At 40.4% G+C, this 18,477-nt stretch overlaps 1 protein-coding gene across 2 annotated transcripts in view; it reads left to right on the forward strand.

Moving 5' to 3' along the window:
- The window catches only part of LOC147217992 (semaphorin-4B-like), a 61,486-nt gene that overhangs the window by 12,612 nt on the left and 30,397 nt on the right, over positions 1-18,477 (forward strand). Inside the window, exons 1-2 of one of the 2 annotated variants that reach the window (XM_086175219.1) lie at positions 4,209-4,280; positions 14,463-14,903. In XM_086175219.1, the coding sequence (XP_086031345.1) occupies positions 14,783-14,903 (121 nt within the window). In that variant the 5' untranslated portion in view covers positions 4,209-4,280; positions 14,463-14,782. Of the gene's footprint in view, positions 1-4,208; positions 4,281-14,462; positions 14,904-18,477 lie in introns of those variants that run through there. The other variant, XM_086175218.1, reaches the window with a different exon arrangement.

Consider the following 18,477-nt stretch of genomic DNA (forward strand, 5'->3'; position numbering starts at 1 on the left):
TCTTGGTTTCCATCAATAACGAATCCCCGGGTTTCATGTACTTCCATTTCTTTATTTTTGTAATGGAATTCCTGCTGGAGGAAAAGCACTCATCCAGTGTGGCTGCAGACCCTGTGTTTGCAATGTTTACCCCTAGATGTCAGGTTGAAAGCGATGAAAAATCTTATTTGCGTCTTATAGTCAAAATACAGAATCAATGGTTGGGGAGATACGGCTAGAAGGTAATCACGAAGTCTGTCAAATAGTAAATAAAATATGTCGTGACCATCTTTTCTAATGATAAAATTGAGCAATGAAAAATCACGTTGAAATACCAGAAATCTAGTAATGACCATTTCACTCCCTACATTGCAGGGGTGTAAGTTTGCCCGATGTGCCATGCTCATCAATTTGAACAATTCTTATCTAAGGCGACTGTCTCGAGATGGAAATTTATTATGTAACATTTTCTTCCCCAGAGGGAAATTAATGTCTTATCCATTTTCCTTCGCTTGTTTTCAGAAAATGTCGAGAGAGGATTCACTGTTACTTTGTAATGGAAAACAGGTTTTACGTGGGCCTGGAAACGTCTTTCCTTGTGAATCTGCTTTATTTAGCTCAGGTTATTCCTTTCGCAAAAGGAAAATCTATCACCTGATGAATGTTTGGGGGGGAGGAATCAGATTAACAACAAATACCGTTTTACTGTTTCCTCTGAGACATTGGTGATCATTATTTGATTTATTAGTTCACAATAGATTGATATGAAAAAAACAAAAACAAATACTTGAAATAGACCTTTGAGACATTTTCTCCCAAGTCTATTTTGGGCTGATAATTACACTAAAGCTGAATGTTGCAAGGATTATTGAGCTTGAAATTACACGTGCAATCAGAAAAGAGCATTCGCCAGACCATGATCTAATGTGCTGGAAAAACGAAACCCTTACAAACGGCTGCCGCATTTAGAAATGACAGCATGAAAAAAAAAAAAAAGAGTCTTACCTTAGACGCTTACCTTTATAGATTTCTAACATATATTCAGAGAAAAAAACACATATATGCACATTCGTTGCTGCTTCCATAAAGATACTCAATTCTGCATTTGATTTTAGATTCAAAATCAATTAAAAGAGAACAGCTGCTGGCTCTGCTTTATTTAAATTCAGTTTGCGGTTTGACACCGAACCTCATGCATGTATTTATTAATAAGCAATTAAGAGAACAGATGAAGACGACTTCTTTTTTGTCCCCTCCATCATTGTGATACCAATCCCCGTCTTGCTTGTATCAGCTGTTATCAGCAGGACTATTGCCAGGAGGGACACACTGTTGACTTATTACTTCCTTTATTGGCGGAAAGACAAAGGCAGAACCGCTACATGACAAGCAACAAAGCAGAAGCGCCTCAGCTGTTCTTTTTAAAGTTGACATGCTCGCCGGGGGTAAACAGTTAACTGCCTCGGAGCGGCAGATTACTCAGACACACTGAGGCCCTGTTTAGACCTGGAATTAACATGCATCCTGGGGGATACCGGCACCAGGGCTTGCAGGTGTGATTTAACAAAAAAGTGGTCACTTGCCATGCATGCATTCTAGTACCAGGTGTGAGTTCCTGGATATAGGAGCTTTTTTTGCATGTTTTTTTTTTTTTTTTTTTGTGAATTTACATTTAGTCGCTGTCGCTCGCTTGTACCGATCATGGACGCTCAAACCTGAACAACATCGGAGTGAACGGAGCGTCGGTCTTGCAAGGTGAAGCATGGGCCAGAAACAGATTATCTACATCTGGAACGCTTTGAATGTTATCGCCCTGCTTGTCACATCTGGTAAAGAAATTATTCCTCAAGTCGATTTAACAAGCGAGATAAACGGTGCCCCCCCCCAACTTGATGAAGTTGTGAGATCAACAGTTTGCTCTGGAAAGTCAAGCCTTTGGGTTTCACGGTGTAATTAGCAGATGAGCTATGGTGCTAACACAGCATGTTCCAGACCTCACAGAGACCTCTATTATATAATTACTGGACTGTAAATCTTGGGCTCTCTTGCCACGCAATACAATCTGCTCGCAGACTCAACTGACACCACGATCTTCAATTCAGCAGATTAATCTAGTGTTGTCCTAAGTTAAAGCTCTGGCAGGAGTGCTTCTATTTGGTGGTAGAACGCGCCACAGGGAGAGCAGACCGTCAAAGAAACGAGTGAAATACCTTTTATTTCTGTTATTTTTCTGTCTTTTTAACCTCACTGCTGATACATATTCCCACCCTTTGAATTAAATGTGTCAATGTGCAGCGTCCAAAGCAAACTGAAGTTTTTGGGGATAGCTTTTATAACTTGTTATGCAAACTATGAGTTAGGGAGTCAGAAAGTGCAAGGAACACCTGTTAGTCAGGTCACACTAAGTTCAGATCATATTTTAGGCATAAATGAAGTTACGACATTTGTGTCATTGAAGTGACAGATTTAAGGGCCCTTATTTAGCATTGAACTTCAGTCCGTTTTTCCTCGGGTCAACACGAGCGCCCTAGTTGTCACATCTGCTGGACACGCAACTTCTCCAAAACGAATCTAAATAAAAAAGATGGAACGCAACTGTTTTTTTTTGTTTTTTTTTTTTTGGGGGGGGGGGGGGGGGGGGTGCTAACTTCACTCATTTTAAATGCGCCATTGGCTTTTGACCCAGAGGCTCATGAAGAAGAAGAAGAAGAAGAAGAAGAAGAAGAAGAAGAAAAAGAAAAGGACACTGAGGTTTTAACAGCCACTTGAAAATTCCATGAAGTCATTAGCTTATAATGGTGTACGTGTAAGGGGACTTGTTTGTGTAGTGGATGCGAACAAATTTAACTGGAATATCATGCCTCCTATCACACGTTGCGCTGATTGACATGCACTGCTCATTATTGACAGATCGCAGGATTTTCTAAAACTGATCTCCTACTGTTCGCCGTCAGGCTTGAATGAACTGAGGCAAGGCCAACTCAGTATCAAAGGGAATAAGGTGACCCCATCTCTCCTTCAAGCATTTATCTCCTTTCCCAGTTCTGCTTCACTCACTCTTTTGAAATGATTATTACTCCTTCCTGCCCGGCAAAGCTGAGCAGCATGTACACTAATGAAAAAGAGAGTTGGCATATTCCTCGGAGTCCATTGAAGCTCAACATCACTTTTAAATATATGCTCTTTGCTCATTTTAACGCCGCGAGAGACGAGTCCCACTGCTAAACTAAAAATCCACAGATCCAAAATGTGAAACTCACAAAGGCCGCGACACGATGAGAGCCAAGGAAACATTGCATGTGATGGAGATGAATAATTAACACAGATCTGGTTTGTAGTTTAGTTGTTACAAAGCCCAATTACGACACAGTCAATACCCGGTCTGGTACCTGATTAACATCTTCTAAGACATCTTGATACAAAGCGGCAAATTAGGCCTTTTTCTTCTTTTTCTCTCTTTTTCTTCGCATGCCTCTGCCGGTCTATAGACACCATGGATCTATGCCTGGAGGGTTTAAAGTTGTCCTCTGTAAGCTTGTCTTGGAGGATTGCCTGCTGTGACTATGAAGTAGGTCTGCGCTGTACATCACAATTTTTTTTTTATGTTTTATCCCCAGAGAAAAGTATTGATTTTTATCCCCGCCCCTCCCCCATGTCTCATTTTTACTCCCTGCTCTTGGACCTCTGGTAGGGGAAGACACGAAGCAGGCATGGCAGATAATATTTGAGTAGTTTTATAGTCTCGTCTTTCAAGATCAACATTTTGCACTTGAGATTTAAAAACAAAAACCGGTCTGCAGTTTCGGGTATGATGTGCTGTTTGCAAAGCTGCGCGGAGTACGACTATACTCGTGGTGTCGGAATGGGTTGTGTTTACAGTCTCCTTGTCCTTCAAGTATCGAGATGTGTATCATATGATAAACTCCCCGCCTTTGTGTTCAAACCACTTCAGGATAAGTTGTCTTTGCAACAGACAATAAACCTGAAAGAGGATCCTGAAAGGCCGTTTGTGTTCACAGTGAGTTTATCATCGGCCTGCGGTGTCCGCTTGCCCTCTGACATGGCAGCCTCCCATGTTGACCTATCTCTTGTCTTCACCTTTCTTGGACAAAGGCCATATCATCCCACCTCTTCACATTGTGCTTGCTGCATCCAGGCCATTTTTTTTTTTTTTTACAGAAGTCTTCAGTGGGTTGGAGTAGACTACGTCAGATCGCTTGTCTGTTACCATCGGGCCTTTAAGAGATCTGGTGAGGGAAGGGCTTGTTCCTGCTCATCGAGTCTGTGGAAGAGTGAACAAGGTCTGGATTCTAGCTCAGGCAAAGATTTTTGTCTTCTTTATTTATGTTTGCATGCACACCAATAACTCCATTAGGAACAGATTAAATAGTATTCTGGATGTTATTGTATTAAGTACATTATTAAGAACATCTAAACATAACCTGTTGAACTGATCCCTTTTTTTCTTCTTTTTTTTTTTGAAATCGGCAATGTCGAGCTGTAGTTTCAGTTTGACCAAAATTGCTCCCAGCTCTTCATGAATGTGCTCTGGAATCTTGAAGTGGTGTAGCAAAAACAGAGCTTATTTATTTTTCCATTTTGTTCCTAGTTTCTGTTTTGTGTACTCACATCTGCAAAATGACAAACTATAATCAAGTCACTCGAGAAGGATTCCTATTACCTTTTTCCAACCTATCTAATTTTTATAAGTAAATATATCTGTACGAAAATGACATGTTGTCTTGACCCTGTCACACTCTCCAAATTTAAGATGTGGTGTCAAGGATTGTTCAGCTGATATATTTTTAATTATGCCTAAGTACAATCTGCAGCTATTAAAGTTACATTTATATTTCTCTACTGCCCCAACTGGATCTTTTGGGAATGAACAACTTAAAAAGAGAGACCGCCTGCTCGTGTCTCGATTCATTGGAGTCTTCAGCTTGATCGAAAATGTGATATTTCCTGAGAAAAATCCCAATTAGTTATATCCTACCGCTGTTACGCAGTTTTGACTTTCAGTCGTAATCACGAATTACTAGAATGCATCAGAGACACGCAGCAGCAGCAGAAGGATGCATTAAACCCAGTGATCAGCCAAAAAGTGATTCGATGAATAATTAATAATTTGTGTAGAAAAAGTAATTCTCTGCTATCATCACACTGGGTTATCAAACATGCACATCACACATGCTTTTGGTATCAAAGCTTTAAGATATTCATATCAGGGCTACAGCTCTATGAGTAAAATAACACCCCAACCCTTTGCTGGTACCGCCCATTTACTGTGTAGATACCCAGCTGTTTATACTTGTTTGAAAAATTGATGTCAAATTTTGTGTGAAGTTTATTTAACGCTCCCCCCAACACACACACACACACACACACACACACACACACACACCTCCACCCCCTAGGATCATCTGTTCAATGGTGTAATGACGCAGGTGCTGTTAGGTTCGGAGGACAGAGAAAGTGCTGCCTGCTGGTTGGAAACAGCGAGACTGGTCGGGACTGTGTTTGCAAACCGTGTTTGTATTGTTTCGTCCAGTCAGGGGACAGAAGATATCATTTCCCCTGTGACCCGACTTCCACTTCATCATTCTATCAATTTCCTATCTGATTTGGAATGCTGTTTAAAATAGTTAAATATGATCCTCCTTTAATTTCTTGCTTCGTTGAAATTCTCTCTAAGAGGCCGAAGCAAAAACAATACCTAGATGGAGAGAAGTTTTTTCCAGGCCTGCATTGTGCTGGGTTTGTTATGAGCTTTGACAGAGTTGTCCGTAATAATGGCCTCAGGCTTCTGTGAGAGGATATCCTGGAGATTTAATTCTGATAGGCGCATAACCTGCAACCTGCTGTATGGTCACAAGAAAGCTGCAGATCTAGTCAAGATTTTTAGCCATATCTTTCTGCAGACTTCCTGTTTTTTAAAATTCCACAGACCTCTCAGACCTTACTTGCTTGTTTCATCTGGAGCCCCGTTGGATGATTTTCAATTCTGTAATGATGCCAGTAGACCAACACTGTGTTGCAAGTTAAAGCAGCCTGGTATCATTGCGCCTTTTCTAACAGGCAATGAGGGAAGTTCAGACTCTCTCTTTCCCAGTCTTTGTTTGGACATTCAAGTTAAAAGCAATTTGAGCAAGTTGTTGAGCAGATCAACCCTGCATGTAAGCACTCTGTAGGAAAGGGTACATTAGGTAGGATATAATTATACATAACACAGTCATTACCCAGTCCTCGCTCAGATTTGCATATTCATGCTTTGACGCTGTGCAAAGTCACGATTCACTGTGATGACGGGTTGACTATCTCTTCTGCAAGCCAAGAAACAATTGCAGCCGCTTTGAATGCAACAAGCGGTGACATTTTATTTTTAACCCAGTCATGATTTATTTAGAAGTACATTTTCTAAGTGCTGGAGCAATCTCCTCCGTTGAAACTGTTCTCTTTACCCCATTGCTCCAAGTCCCGTTCCCAGGTTGATAAGATAAAAAAGAAATGTTTCCGTGTTCGAGCAAAATCTTCAATGTTGCATCTAAACAGAATGTTACAAAAGCACCTTTTAAAGTATGAATTCTGCAAGCATGCCAATAAAGAGATGATCCGCTGTGTGTTCAGACATGGGAATTCACATTGCATTCCTGCATATTGTGTAAACACAAGTGTATACGTTTAATGTGCTGTTGGCTCTCCCACCGCTGCAGCTGTCCCTCACGCACAGACATCAATTCAGCACTCGTGACAAAACCACTCTTTCTGCTCTGACATGCTGTCTGCGTACATTTTTATAAAGATGACGAGGTGTAACCATACAGGTATACTCCTTGCTTGAACATGTGTAAACACGGCCTTCCATGTGTGGCTGTTCCTTCAAGAAGTGATTAATCTTTTATAAGGGCATGATAATGCACTGTAGTGCAACATATTGCTGCTAATATGACCGTTTGTATTATGAAGCTTAAAATTAGACCACACTATCTATCAATAACCTGTCCTTGACCCTATAGTGCTTGACCCTATAGACTAGTATAGAACAGTTGTGGGCAATTACTTTGGCTGGCAGGCACATTCCTTATTCAATTTTTTATGCGCAGGCCAACTCTGTATCATGCAAATTTTAACAAAATGACAATTACAGTATACATATTTCAATTTTTTGGCTTTTTATTTCAACTTTAAAATAATTAATGATCACATATCATATGATCATATATGTACCGATACTATTTTGTACGTAACCGTCCATACAAAATTAAACGAAAGGAAAAAATAAGGAGTTTCTAAATTCAATATTGATTGAAAATACTTAGTAAAATATTGAAAGAAAATAGTTTGGCGGGCCGGATAAAAAAGCAAAAGGAGCCAGATGTGGTCCGCGAGCTGTAAAATGCCCAGGTCCGTATAGACTATAAACTTTGACACTAGCTGGGGTGTGAGGCCTGCTTGCTGCGCAGTAAATCGTGTTATTTTGTCTGGGCAATATTGAAACAGATGAAAAATTTGCTTCACAGAATAAGACAGTAGAAACGTTTCAAAAGAATTGTTTCAATTTATTCCACGCATAATGGTGACTCGCAGATCCCGCATCTCCATCGATCCTCGGTTTTTCATTTCATTCCCCTTATTTACAGGTTTGAGCAGCGCGGCGTCCTATTTTTCATGTGCTGACTGGTAGAAATGTAGAGTGCAATGATTTACCATTTACATCACAGCGAGAAAAATCGCTAGAATATCAATTCAAAAATGAGAAAAAAAACATTTCTCATTACCCCCGGTAATTCTCTTTGCAACAAATCCCATCATTGTAGAGTGAAATATGTGCAGGCTTGTGTCGGAGAACATAAATGGTCCTATCCAGTTATTTACCTTTTTATCTCTTCCCCCCTGTTGGCTTTGGTGGAATATGAACCATGAAAGCCTCACATGGTTTTGCAGGATGAAAAAAAAACACAAGACCTCACAAGAACAAGTAAAAGTAAAAGGGCTGGCGGATCAACAGGTTCATGTAGATGTCAAATGTAGTTTGAACGGACTACCAGTGATTTTTTTTTTTTTTTTTTTTTTTTTTTTGTTGGGGGGGGGGGCATGTTTCCCCTCCCCTCCTCCTGCCACAGCTAAGTAGGCTGCTGAAGTGTGAGTTATAATGACAGACAAAGCAAGAAGCCTCTCTCACCTACTGAGGTCTTTTTTCCCCCCCCAACATAATGGCTCCATAAATCTTACTGAATAGTTACTGGAACCCAAGGGGCCCTGTTGTTTTTAGGGTCAGACACTGGGGAAAAATAAACGTTGGCAATATTGCCAAGACAAGGCTAAGTCATTCTACCCTATGAAAACAATTAAACCTTTTTTAAAGCATATCTCTTTTTATTGTTATTGGGAGCTGATTTTATTCTCTAATCCGGCCTCATAAAAACACACTTAAACCTGGCAAAACAGTGAGACGGAAGTTACTCGAATTGTTTTGAATCTACATTCAAAAGCTTTTTTTTTTTTTTTTTTTTTCGCTCTGGACCCACGATAGCGGTAATGGATTGGACAGGGGCCTAATCTAACCTTATGTAGAGCTGCGTGATGGAGCTCTCATCACAGGGTCCCGCCCGGCGGCTTATTATCTCTGTTAGTGCCTCACTCCGTGCCAAAGTCTAAATGAGAGACAAGTCTCTTTGTAGAGATGAATTATTGGGATTGGGATCTCTTCGTCAAGGACAAAGCCCAGGCATTTATGTAAAGCTAGCCAAATAGTTTGCTTTCATGCTGCTCCCTGTCCCGTGAACTCACCATGACCTGATAGTGTGTATAGTCCAATGTCTGTCACATCCTCTGTTCCTCTCAACAGATGCAGGTATTAATATGAAGCCTCAAGGGAGGTTCATAAGGTTAATGAAGCAGTAGCCTTAAGCAATATGGTACCATATTGGCCCTTCAAAGATACAAGTAGCAACAGACCCTTGCTCGATGAGCAGATGGGTTCTGTGGCACCGAGCGGAGCGGGTCGCCTGCACGGCCCCATTTAATTGAGCTCTAATCCTATAAATCCTATAGTTCTTCTGTTTAATAAGATCACTTAATGTAGTCTTGTACTTTCTGTCAAATATGATTTAATGCTTATCAATATTCAGTTTGCTCTTGTGTCCACGCATCATTGTTCTTAAGGATTTGGATGGCGTGTGATTAATTACAGTAGAGCACTTTCTGTCGGCGATGTCCAAAAAGTGAAGAAGTGAAAACAAGACAAGTGTGGAATAATGTCCGCTTATCTGCCCTTCATGCCCCTGCTAAGCCGAAACAGATTTCCGACCGACGTGTGGAACATCCCTCTTGTCCTCCTCAGGTGTTCGCCTCCGTTATATGAACATTATACGCATCACGCCCATGATTATTAATCTGGTATTTTGGATTCTCCAGATGATTGATGTTCCCCAGTCTGTTGCAGGGGGTCTAATCATATCGGCATAACTCATTCATGAATTTCCCCATAACAGAGCCTTGTTTGCCAAAGGCAACTCATCCTCCTGCACAAAGGTGCAGGATGTTTTTTTCTAACAACTCTCGCTGTATTAACCACGCCTGAAATATTCCATATAATATGATGACAAAATTATTAGGATACCTGGTGTAATGACATGTTATACAAAGAGCCATAAGAACTGAATGTATCTGTGCCCAATTGAAGTTGTTTATTAACCTTTGCCAAATTACAGCCCACATTAAACCTAGCTGCACAATGTAGCTGGAGCCATTAAAACTCTTTGAATTAGCACTTCAACATTCTTTTAGTACGCTGACAGACGAACAAAGACCCTGGGCACCTTTTTTTTGTACAACCCATTCCATCCAAATGTCACGCTGCTTTGAGATTGAAAAGTCGGCTTGAAATTTTGTATCGGGGAAGTTTGTGCACGTGTGTGTCTTTGTGTGTCAGGGAACACAATATTTAAATTGGGATCATTTTCAGCAACCACATTTGTCAAAGCTCATTATTCTTGCACTGGGATTGATGAGATTTTCATGAAACTTGGGTCAACCCTGGTATAAGATGATGTTCACGCCGTGTAACAGGTCGGGGGGATAAATTCTGGCTGGTATGTGTTACTTAAAAGTTTGAAAACCTTTTCAAATGTGTGAGTGGAGCAGTGAAATCGATGCTTGTGATTGATTCAAGATGAGCGCCCGAGAGCCGATGCAAATCCTCCATAGAGCCCCAACCTTGGTAATTCCAGGTGCAGTTGCAGCAGGGGTTATCTTTCCCCAAAACCCTTGAGCTCACCCTGCGAAATAACCACCCATGTATACTTGATTTTTTTTTTTTTTTAATTATATATATAAAATTTATATATATGTGTACGTGTTTGTGTATGTGTGTTTTTTTTTTTTTTGTTTTTTTTTTTGGGAGTCACAATATGTTCCAAATACTCAATTTAGAGAACAATGTTAGATTTCTCGGGTCTAATGGCATGTCAAACATCTAAAGAAGTCGAGAAGCGGGATGGAATAATTTAACAACAATTCAAGTAACTAATGGGTGGGAGGTTTTGTTGTCTGGGCCTGACAGAGTGGAAAGCAAATCATAGATGTATCCAGATTTCTTTTCTGTATCCAAATTCTTAATTTACATCTGTTAGACACATACCAAGTTTGCACAGGGGCCAACAAAGTTGATTTTCGAGAACTTATTTCTCACATGTTAAAAGTTCACTAAAATGTTATTATTAAAGAACTTAAACCCTTCAGGATAATCCAAGGAGTTTCATAATTCATTAAAGAGCTGGAAACTCTCTTGATACACCATGGGAAAAAAAAAAAAAAAAGAAGAGATATGCCCTGGGAACATGGAGGCTTATGGTGTGAGACGTGGCACTGCCACTTCCGTGGCATAACAGGAACAAAAACTGGCAGGCAGAGACGTAGACAGTGAAACAGACATATTAGTTTCCTGCTGGAAACCCAGGGGATGGACAGAAGGGATGGTGTGACTGTGTGAAACAGATGCAGAGATGAAAGAAATAAGTGCCATCCAATGTTTTATTCAATTTACTTTTGTAAAATCTCTATGAGATGGCTGACCTTACAACTATCCTCAGCCTATCTGGAAAAAAAAGGTCCAGTTTTCGGGGTGACAGCCAGTCGTTATGCAAGATGGACAGCTTGCAATTCAGTTACAGTCTGTCTGCTTCCAACCAGACAGCAAGCTGATCACTCTGCCTGGTGCCAGCCTGTATGTCTGCCAGGCCCCTCACAAACGCACCGATGGCTCGTAAAAACCCTGTTGGTCTTACACACTTCTGTCCGTTCAGGTTGAGCAGAGGTTAAAAATGTTACCCTCCTCAGTCGTCTTAGACTAATTTAGTGGATGATGTAAATATTTGAGTGGGGTCTTGTGGGAGCTCTGCGCTGACGAAAGTTCTCGGCCACACTCCGCATGTGCTCTTCTGTGTTTTCTTTCCAAACGTAGTCACCTATCTGGGACTTCAAGGGGAGACGTCCTCCGCTGTCACGCGCCACGAAGAGTGTATGTTGCAGCGGGGGTTGTTGTTCATCGACTTGGGTGTCTTACACTTCCAGAAATTTTGGTTAAATACATGAAAACCTGAAACATAAACAGTTTGGGGTCTTCTTTCAACCTGACCTGCTGCTGTTTTATGTGAATAATATCTTTTTGGGATGTTCTTTGTTTTGAGTGGGTTTTCCCGTCACCTAGTTTAAAATAAAACAAAAAATCTTCACAAAATTTGACAAAATTCTTGCTGATTGCAAATAATTGAGTGAGGCCATTTTAGTCCAACTGATATTGTAGAACAATGGTTGCTCCATTGCTTTTCTTTTAGATACCCACAATGGCGACAGATGAAAATATTGATTATACAGTGTTTGTACCGATTAAGAGCCTGCAAGGTTTGATTAATTGAACAAAGAAAATGCACATGTTGTCTGTGTGATGATGGGAAACTGCAGCTCTTTATATCAAATCAATGTCATCAGGATGTTTCAGAACTCCCTTTCTGCAGTGATAACGGTCTACTTCTTTCTCCGAGGAGCCAAGATCATACCTTGCAGTGAATGTGTACACGGGTGTTTCTTTTTGCTTACTTTCAGAAATCTTGATTTTAAAGATGGCATAAATTTGAATTTGGGAGTGTTGTTTACATTGGTGAATGAATGAAAGTTAACATGCTGAAAAGACAGGGGTCTCATACAGTCAGCGTCACAAGAGGTACTTCTTTTTAGGGGAAAGGTTACGCCATTAATTGAATTTGGATTATTTGTTAACAGCAGTAAAATCATAGTATAAAAAAACTTCACTACCGTCACAAGATCCTGACCCATTTATCCAAGATAATCCAGTGGCTCCCACCTGAGCGCTGTCCTGTTCCGCTGAGGAGAAGCAGACATCTGTATTGTCGATGTCTCCAAAAGTCAGCAACTCACACCAAGAAAAAACAAAGAATTTAGAGCACTGCAGAAAAGAAGGAAAATATTTATTTTGTGGCAAACTGCCCTTTTGTGTCTATTGAGCGCAACGTTTGTTCAGACGGGCCGTTGTAGTCCTGCTATTCTGACATGGTATCAAAGGGCCGACCCGGATTCCAGTGTGGACAACCATCTTTTCTTTTCCTGCTTATTCTAAGCAGGAAAACAGCAGTACGTGCTGCTTTTAGCTTGTATGCCAACAATATTGGGGATATAAAGCTGCCTTCGGGTTTACTTGCTTGCATGTTAAAGAAGCCTAATGAACTAGAGACATTTTGACAAGGATGAATGACAAGTAGATTATTGCTGAGATATTATGATAGCAGTTTATTGGAGTGAGTATGATCCAGAAGGAAATAAATCAGTAAAACTATTCTTTGAGTTAATGTTGGAAAAGTTAAAAAAAACATCAAATATTTGCTGGCAAAATTACCCTTTTTTTTTCCTTCTGCTTTTTATCAAATAAGTTTCATGTTCCCATACTAAGGTTTATTCATCTCACTCTCTTTAAGTCGTCTTCTCATCGCCGAACCCCCTGAAACTGTATTTGGTTTCAGCAATGGGTCGAGGAAAGTAGAGGCAAACATAAGCTGGTGAATGTAAATGAATATTTGGGTGGTGAGAAGTACAGTGTCATGAGACGACTCAACCAAACTTGTTTTAAACCTGATATTACGTTTATGTCATGAGAGCAATATGTTGCCATGGGCAAGTGAAACCTTTTTTTTTTTTCCAAGTAGGACGGAAAATATATTGCTATTTTCCAGGTGTTTAGAAACATCTGCTTATTGGTTTGGCAAAGAGGGATGAAAAAGGAGGGGAGGTACCTTTTTCAAGCTTTCTTTCCAAGAAAAGAACAAATCTTGAGTTTACTTTATCTGCACACTCAGTTTTGAGCCAATAAAATTCAGAGAGCAGATGTCTTCATTGCGCCTGTTTGAGACAAATTAAAGAGCGTCTCAGGAGTCTCTCTTCTTTCATTTATTTCTCCACGTTGCCACAAAATTAGAGTCAGACTCTCATATTATCTTCTCGGGGATCTTGGCGATTCTTGATGACAGCAAAATTAAAGCAAAATTAAATACAGGCTTGTTTTTTTTTTTTTTTTTTTTTTTTCAAATCCAAGAATTGTTTTATCTCACAGGGAAACTTTGTGGGCTCCAGTCCAAACAGCAAATTGGACATTCAAGGTCAACTTAAAGGTTTTGCAAAGCCCGTCAAGCTTCTGTGTGACGTGTACATTCATGCCAGCTGGGTTTGGTGTCTCAAAAGAGCCTTCTGTTTTTTTGTTGTTTCCTTATTTATTTATTTTTTCTTTGGAAGAAGAAGAACAAGTAAATCGAAGCAGCGTGGACACAGCAGTTTTCTGAGTCAGTTTTGATCTTTTTATTGTTTTGTCCAGAGTTTCGTTTTTAATTGCCCCCCCCCCCCCCCCCCCCCAATATTCAAGCACAATCAATCAAATAAGTGTCTAAACAGTTACATACCAAGTTTAACACAATAATAATAATGAGCTTCATCTCAGGACTCCAGTACACATTGTTCCAGTGCACACTAGGATTGGGTGAAACTGCAAGGGAAAGCTGGAAGAGATGCAAAATAAAAAAGAAAAAAAAGATGCAAAAAAAAAAAAAAATTGGATTAAATCATACGTTAATATGTATCAACAGATTATTTCCTACAGCAGCTGTTTTTTGTCACCATGCCTTTAGAACAACAAATAGGTCCTGTAGTCTCGGGGGGCGGGGGAGAGACGAGGACGGTCTTTTTTGGCTGATGACCTTGTTTGATGTCAAAAGGCGGTAAACACAAGGTCTCTTGAGTATTGGCCTTTTTCGCTGTAAAACCGACACTGAACTTCAGCCAAATGTTTCCACCCTGTTAGCTCTTGTAGTTATGCCCTCAGAAGTTGTATACTGGTGTGTTTTTCTCGCCTTGTTATTGAAATGTTTGCATGTTCCTGGATCACGCGCAAAGACAACCTCCGTCTGTTCTCTCCGCAGATCTGAAATGACTCACTAAATGACCACTGCCTTGGAACTTCGTGCTGATCGACCGGCAAGCGCCATGAGTGGATAAGAGAGCAGCTTTTAATCCAGAAAGGATTCCTTCTCTCTCTGCGTGAAGAGTCTGCTAACCCGGTGTAAGGACCTCTGGGACTACAAGCACTGAGTCAAGGACACATTCACTCCCCCTCAGCCTGCAGGAAGATGGGAATGAGAAAGTAAAGCTCAGAGGAGTTAAGACGAAGCTTAATGAATTCCAAGGAATCCTAAAACAAACACTGTTCATTTGTGTGTTTTCGTGAGTGGATCAGGCAACCATGTGGACATTAGCTGCAAGTCTGCACTGTTTCATAGCCGTGACCCTCCTACTAGCCAACTGTCTCCGATCAACGATAACCCTTGCCGATGACGTCACGCCACGGATCAGCTTTGCATACAGTAAGTTGAAATAATTGCTTTCCTACTCGAACAAAATCTCAACCCGACCTGTTTTTTGTTTTTTGTTTTTTGTTTTTTTTGTGAGAAAATGGAGAGCCCAGGCACTTCAGTGATCCAATCTCCAGTCAGAACAAATCATTCACTTGTTCATGATCTATACCGTGTATCCTGCATTTAGGGTGGCCAGAGGGTGGAGTCAGTAATAATTTTTGTCGAAATCTTCTTGTCTTGGCAAATGGACTTGAATTTCTTCACTTGAAGACGTTTCACTCCTTATCCGAGAGGCGTCTTCAGTTCTGAATTCACCGTGACCTGGGTGACTGAGAACCTCCACAGACATATGAACGCTAATGCTCAGGTTACACCTCCGCAGCCCTTGCCTAGCCCCTCAAAAGACTATATTTTTCCAATGAAAAAATAAAAACACCAATCCATCCATTTTCTGCTGCTTAGCCTGGGATCAGGTGGCGGTTAAAAACACCCCCCCTTCTACTTTTAAACTAGAACTCAATTTAGTTTAACTGAATTTAAAAGTTAACCCACTCCACTGTGCAAGAAGGGGAAAGAAGGCGATCGTCTTCAAAAGCAGATAAAATTGTGGTCTGCAATGAGCAAATGCGCCAAAGCTGGCTTTTACAACAGCCTTATCAGGGACGTGTACAGTATACCCTGCAGGCTTGAGTGCACTCATGCCAGCTGGCCATAGCCTGCACGCTAAATGCGATGGCAGAAATACACGCATTTTCTATTTTTTTTTTTTTTTACCCCTGGGGATGCTTTTGAGGTTAGATGCCCCTTTGCACTCTGTGGAACTCGTCTGAGTCATTAGCAAATGCAGTGATTTGGGGTCGGCGGCATAGTTTGTATTCTTCTCTCTCAAGGAATGAAACTGTTGATCACAGAAATACTGTATGAATGTTAGTTCCTCGTCTGATAAATTCACTGATTGAATACAAGCCGTTGCACCTGACTTCATCACGGCATGTAATTACTCCACTCACAAGGCGGCACTCTCATTATAATAACTATGGATTAAGCTTTCATAATTTAGAAACACGGTCGCTTCGGATGTTCGGCTGACCGCTTCGTGCCGTCTGATTGATATGTTAAAGCAGCTTATGATAAATGAAGGGGAAGCAAGTTTGCGGTTTAGATGTAGAGCATTTCCTGATTTTCAGAGATGACAATTCATTTATTTTTTCAATATTTAGTGTCGCAGCTGTTAGAAAAGACCACTTTATCCACCTGCTGTTCTTGTGCTAGTGAAACTGTGGCAACTTTCAGCTGCAGGCGCAGGGTTTCAGAGGTGAACCGGCGTGTTGCCTTTTCTCGGGCGTCACCTGCCCAGAATTTGAATTGTCATCGCTCCAAAAACAATAATCTGACGCTTGTTTTTTTCGTTGTTTTTTTTTGTCCCACACAACTCGACCACGAGTGTGAGGTTTTATCCTGTACTCCCCGTGAAGCAGTTGCTCATAACCCAAGAACCATTTCACATAATTGATTGCTTCCGATAGACCTAAATGGATTACACCGGCGCAAGGCGGGTTCCCTGGTTACAGGCCACTTCTGGTTTACCCTCCTTCCACTTTACTCCACTCAACACTTGCTCTCTTAATTCGATTTATTCAACAGTAGCGTTTGCGAAATGTTTTCTCAACAAGAGAACTGCGGACGAGAGCGACAGCTTGCTTTTTCACTCCGTGACCTAGTGTAGAAATTTCAGTGTAAGATACTGAATTTAAGCTGCTCATTAACATAACAGTTTTTAACATTTGGTTAACCTAAGCTTAGTTCACCCTACCATTGAAACTAATCATGTAAAGCAGGTCACCTCTGAAAACTCCATATAGTTTTAGTAAAGTAGGACAGGAGCTCCTTTCAAGGGAAAGGACCCTTGCCTAGGAATGGCCTTGTCTTCCTGGAAAGGCACTCCTTTCCTTTTTGTCCTTCCTCCGTCTCCCTTTACTCCTTCCTTCTCTCCTAATGAGCAGGCTAATCTCTCATGTGTAGTGAGTGAATTTTTTTCCTGTGGTTGCTGCAGTGGGAGAGTGCGTCTGTTTTTCATTACAGCTCTTGTGCAAAGAGGCTCCACAAAGGATCATGGGACCCAAAGCAGCGTGCGTCAGTAAGGCATCGATGTCAGTTATCAAAATCTTTTCAGACAGGATGTTAGTGCCTTTTTCCAGGGATCATGATTCACTTTTTTCATGTGGAACAAGAAGGTTAATTCAAATTTAGAGGAAACTAATGAGCAGGTTAGGATTGTGTTTTCAAATTCTTTTTTAACCATATTAAAAAAAAAAAAATTAAAACAAGTCTGATTTTTTTTTTTTTTTTTTTTTCTTTAATCCAACAGGAGTTTATGCTATTGGTATTTTTTTTTTTTTTTTTTTGCAAAAGGCTTATAGGAATCATCTCCCATTTAGGAGACAATTATTATAGACATGTAATCTCAAAAGAAGAGAATTTCATGGAGAGTCTCTCACAGTGTGCAAAAACAAGACCATTCGCCTGCATGTGCCTCTTTTATGTGACGTCAGTGTAAACTCAAATGCCAGAGAGCACAAGTGACAAAATACTCCATAAAAAAATTACATGCTGCTTTTAGAGTTCCAAGACTGTTCACTGCATTTTTCAGTCTTGTCAGTGTCCAACAGTCGGTATCAAAAGTATGATTGTTGTTATTGTTTTCAACCTTCTTGTTTGATTCACCTGTTTCAGTCTTTCCTCCAGCAGCCTGATAGTAGATATCATTATGGGAGCCGTGGAAATTGAAGTCCTATATGATTGTCAAACTACTCTTAAAAATTGTTTACGTTAATTCCAGAATCACTAATTCTTCATATTTAATCTCATGCAGTGGTAATCAGTAGTTTATCACATTTGTTTACACAATTCTATTTTTTTTTAATTTCTTCCATATCACTTTTGGAATGCACAAAATCACAATATGGGAAAATTTTCATTGTTAAGCTTAAAATCTATTCGCAATTCTAAGCAAATTCAATTAAGGCAGTCATTTTTCTAGGTTACGGTCACCTGATCGGCAGGTGAATGTCGATTGGTCTGAGCGAAGAGCAAAAATCAAGAGCTTTTTTTTTTTTTACTAGCTACTAAATGTAACGTGAGTGTATTTAACCAAAAGAACTTTGTCTTGTGAACTGAATCAAAGGTTAACTGTTTCATCGCGCGTTGAGTTTTATAATCCTTTCACACAGCAGAGAAAAAGAATCACAGAAGCGGCAGCATTATGAGTTAATACTCAGAAACTGAAACATTATTGGAACAAAGTCGATTCCAATTCTGAACATTGTTGGTCTGAATACTCGGGGGCTTCTAATACTGAGGGGTGCAAATAGAATCCTACTTCGACTGGACAGTCTGGCCACTGAGCCGCTGTGAGTTTTCAGTGTACACAGTGTCCTTTCCCGTTTATGTTTGGTTTATGTTCGGTGAATATTGTGCGCTTTCTCTCATGCATGCTAATCCAATGACCTTGGCAGTGTGTGGACTGCAGTGCTGAATCAGTGGAGGGGGCATCGGAAGGGAGGGGGTTCAGGCCAAATACTAG

This window comes from Fistularia commersonii, chromosome 27 (genome assembly GCF_037954325.1).
Source record: "Fistularia commersonii isolate RoL2024-O1a breed Wild chromosome 27, RoL_Fcom_v1.0, whole genome shotgun sequence".
Classification (NCBI taxonomy): Eukaryota; Metazoa; Chordata; class Actinopteri; order Syngnathiformes; family Fistulariidae; genus Fistularia; species Fistularia commersonii.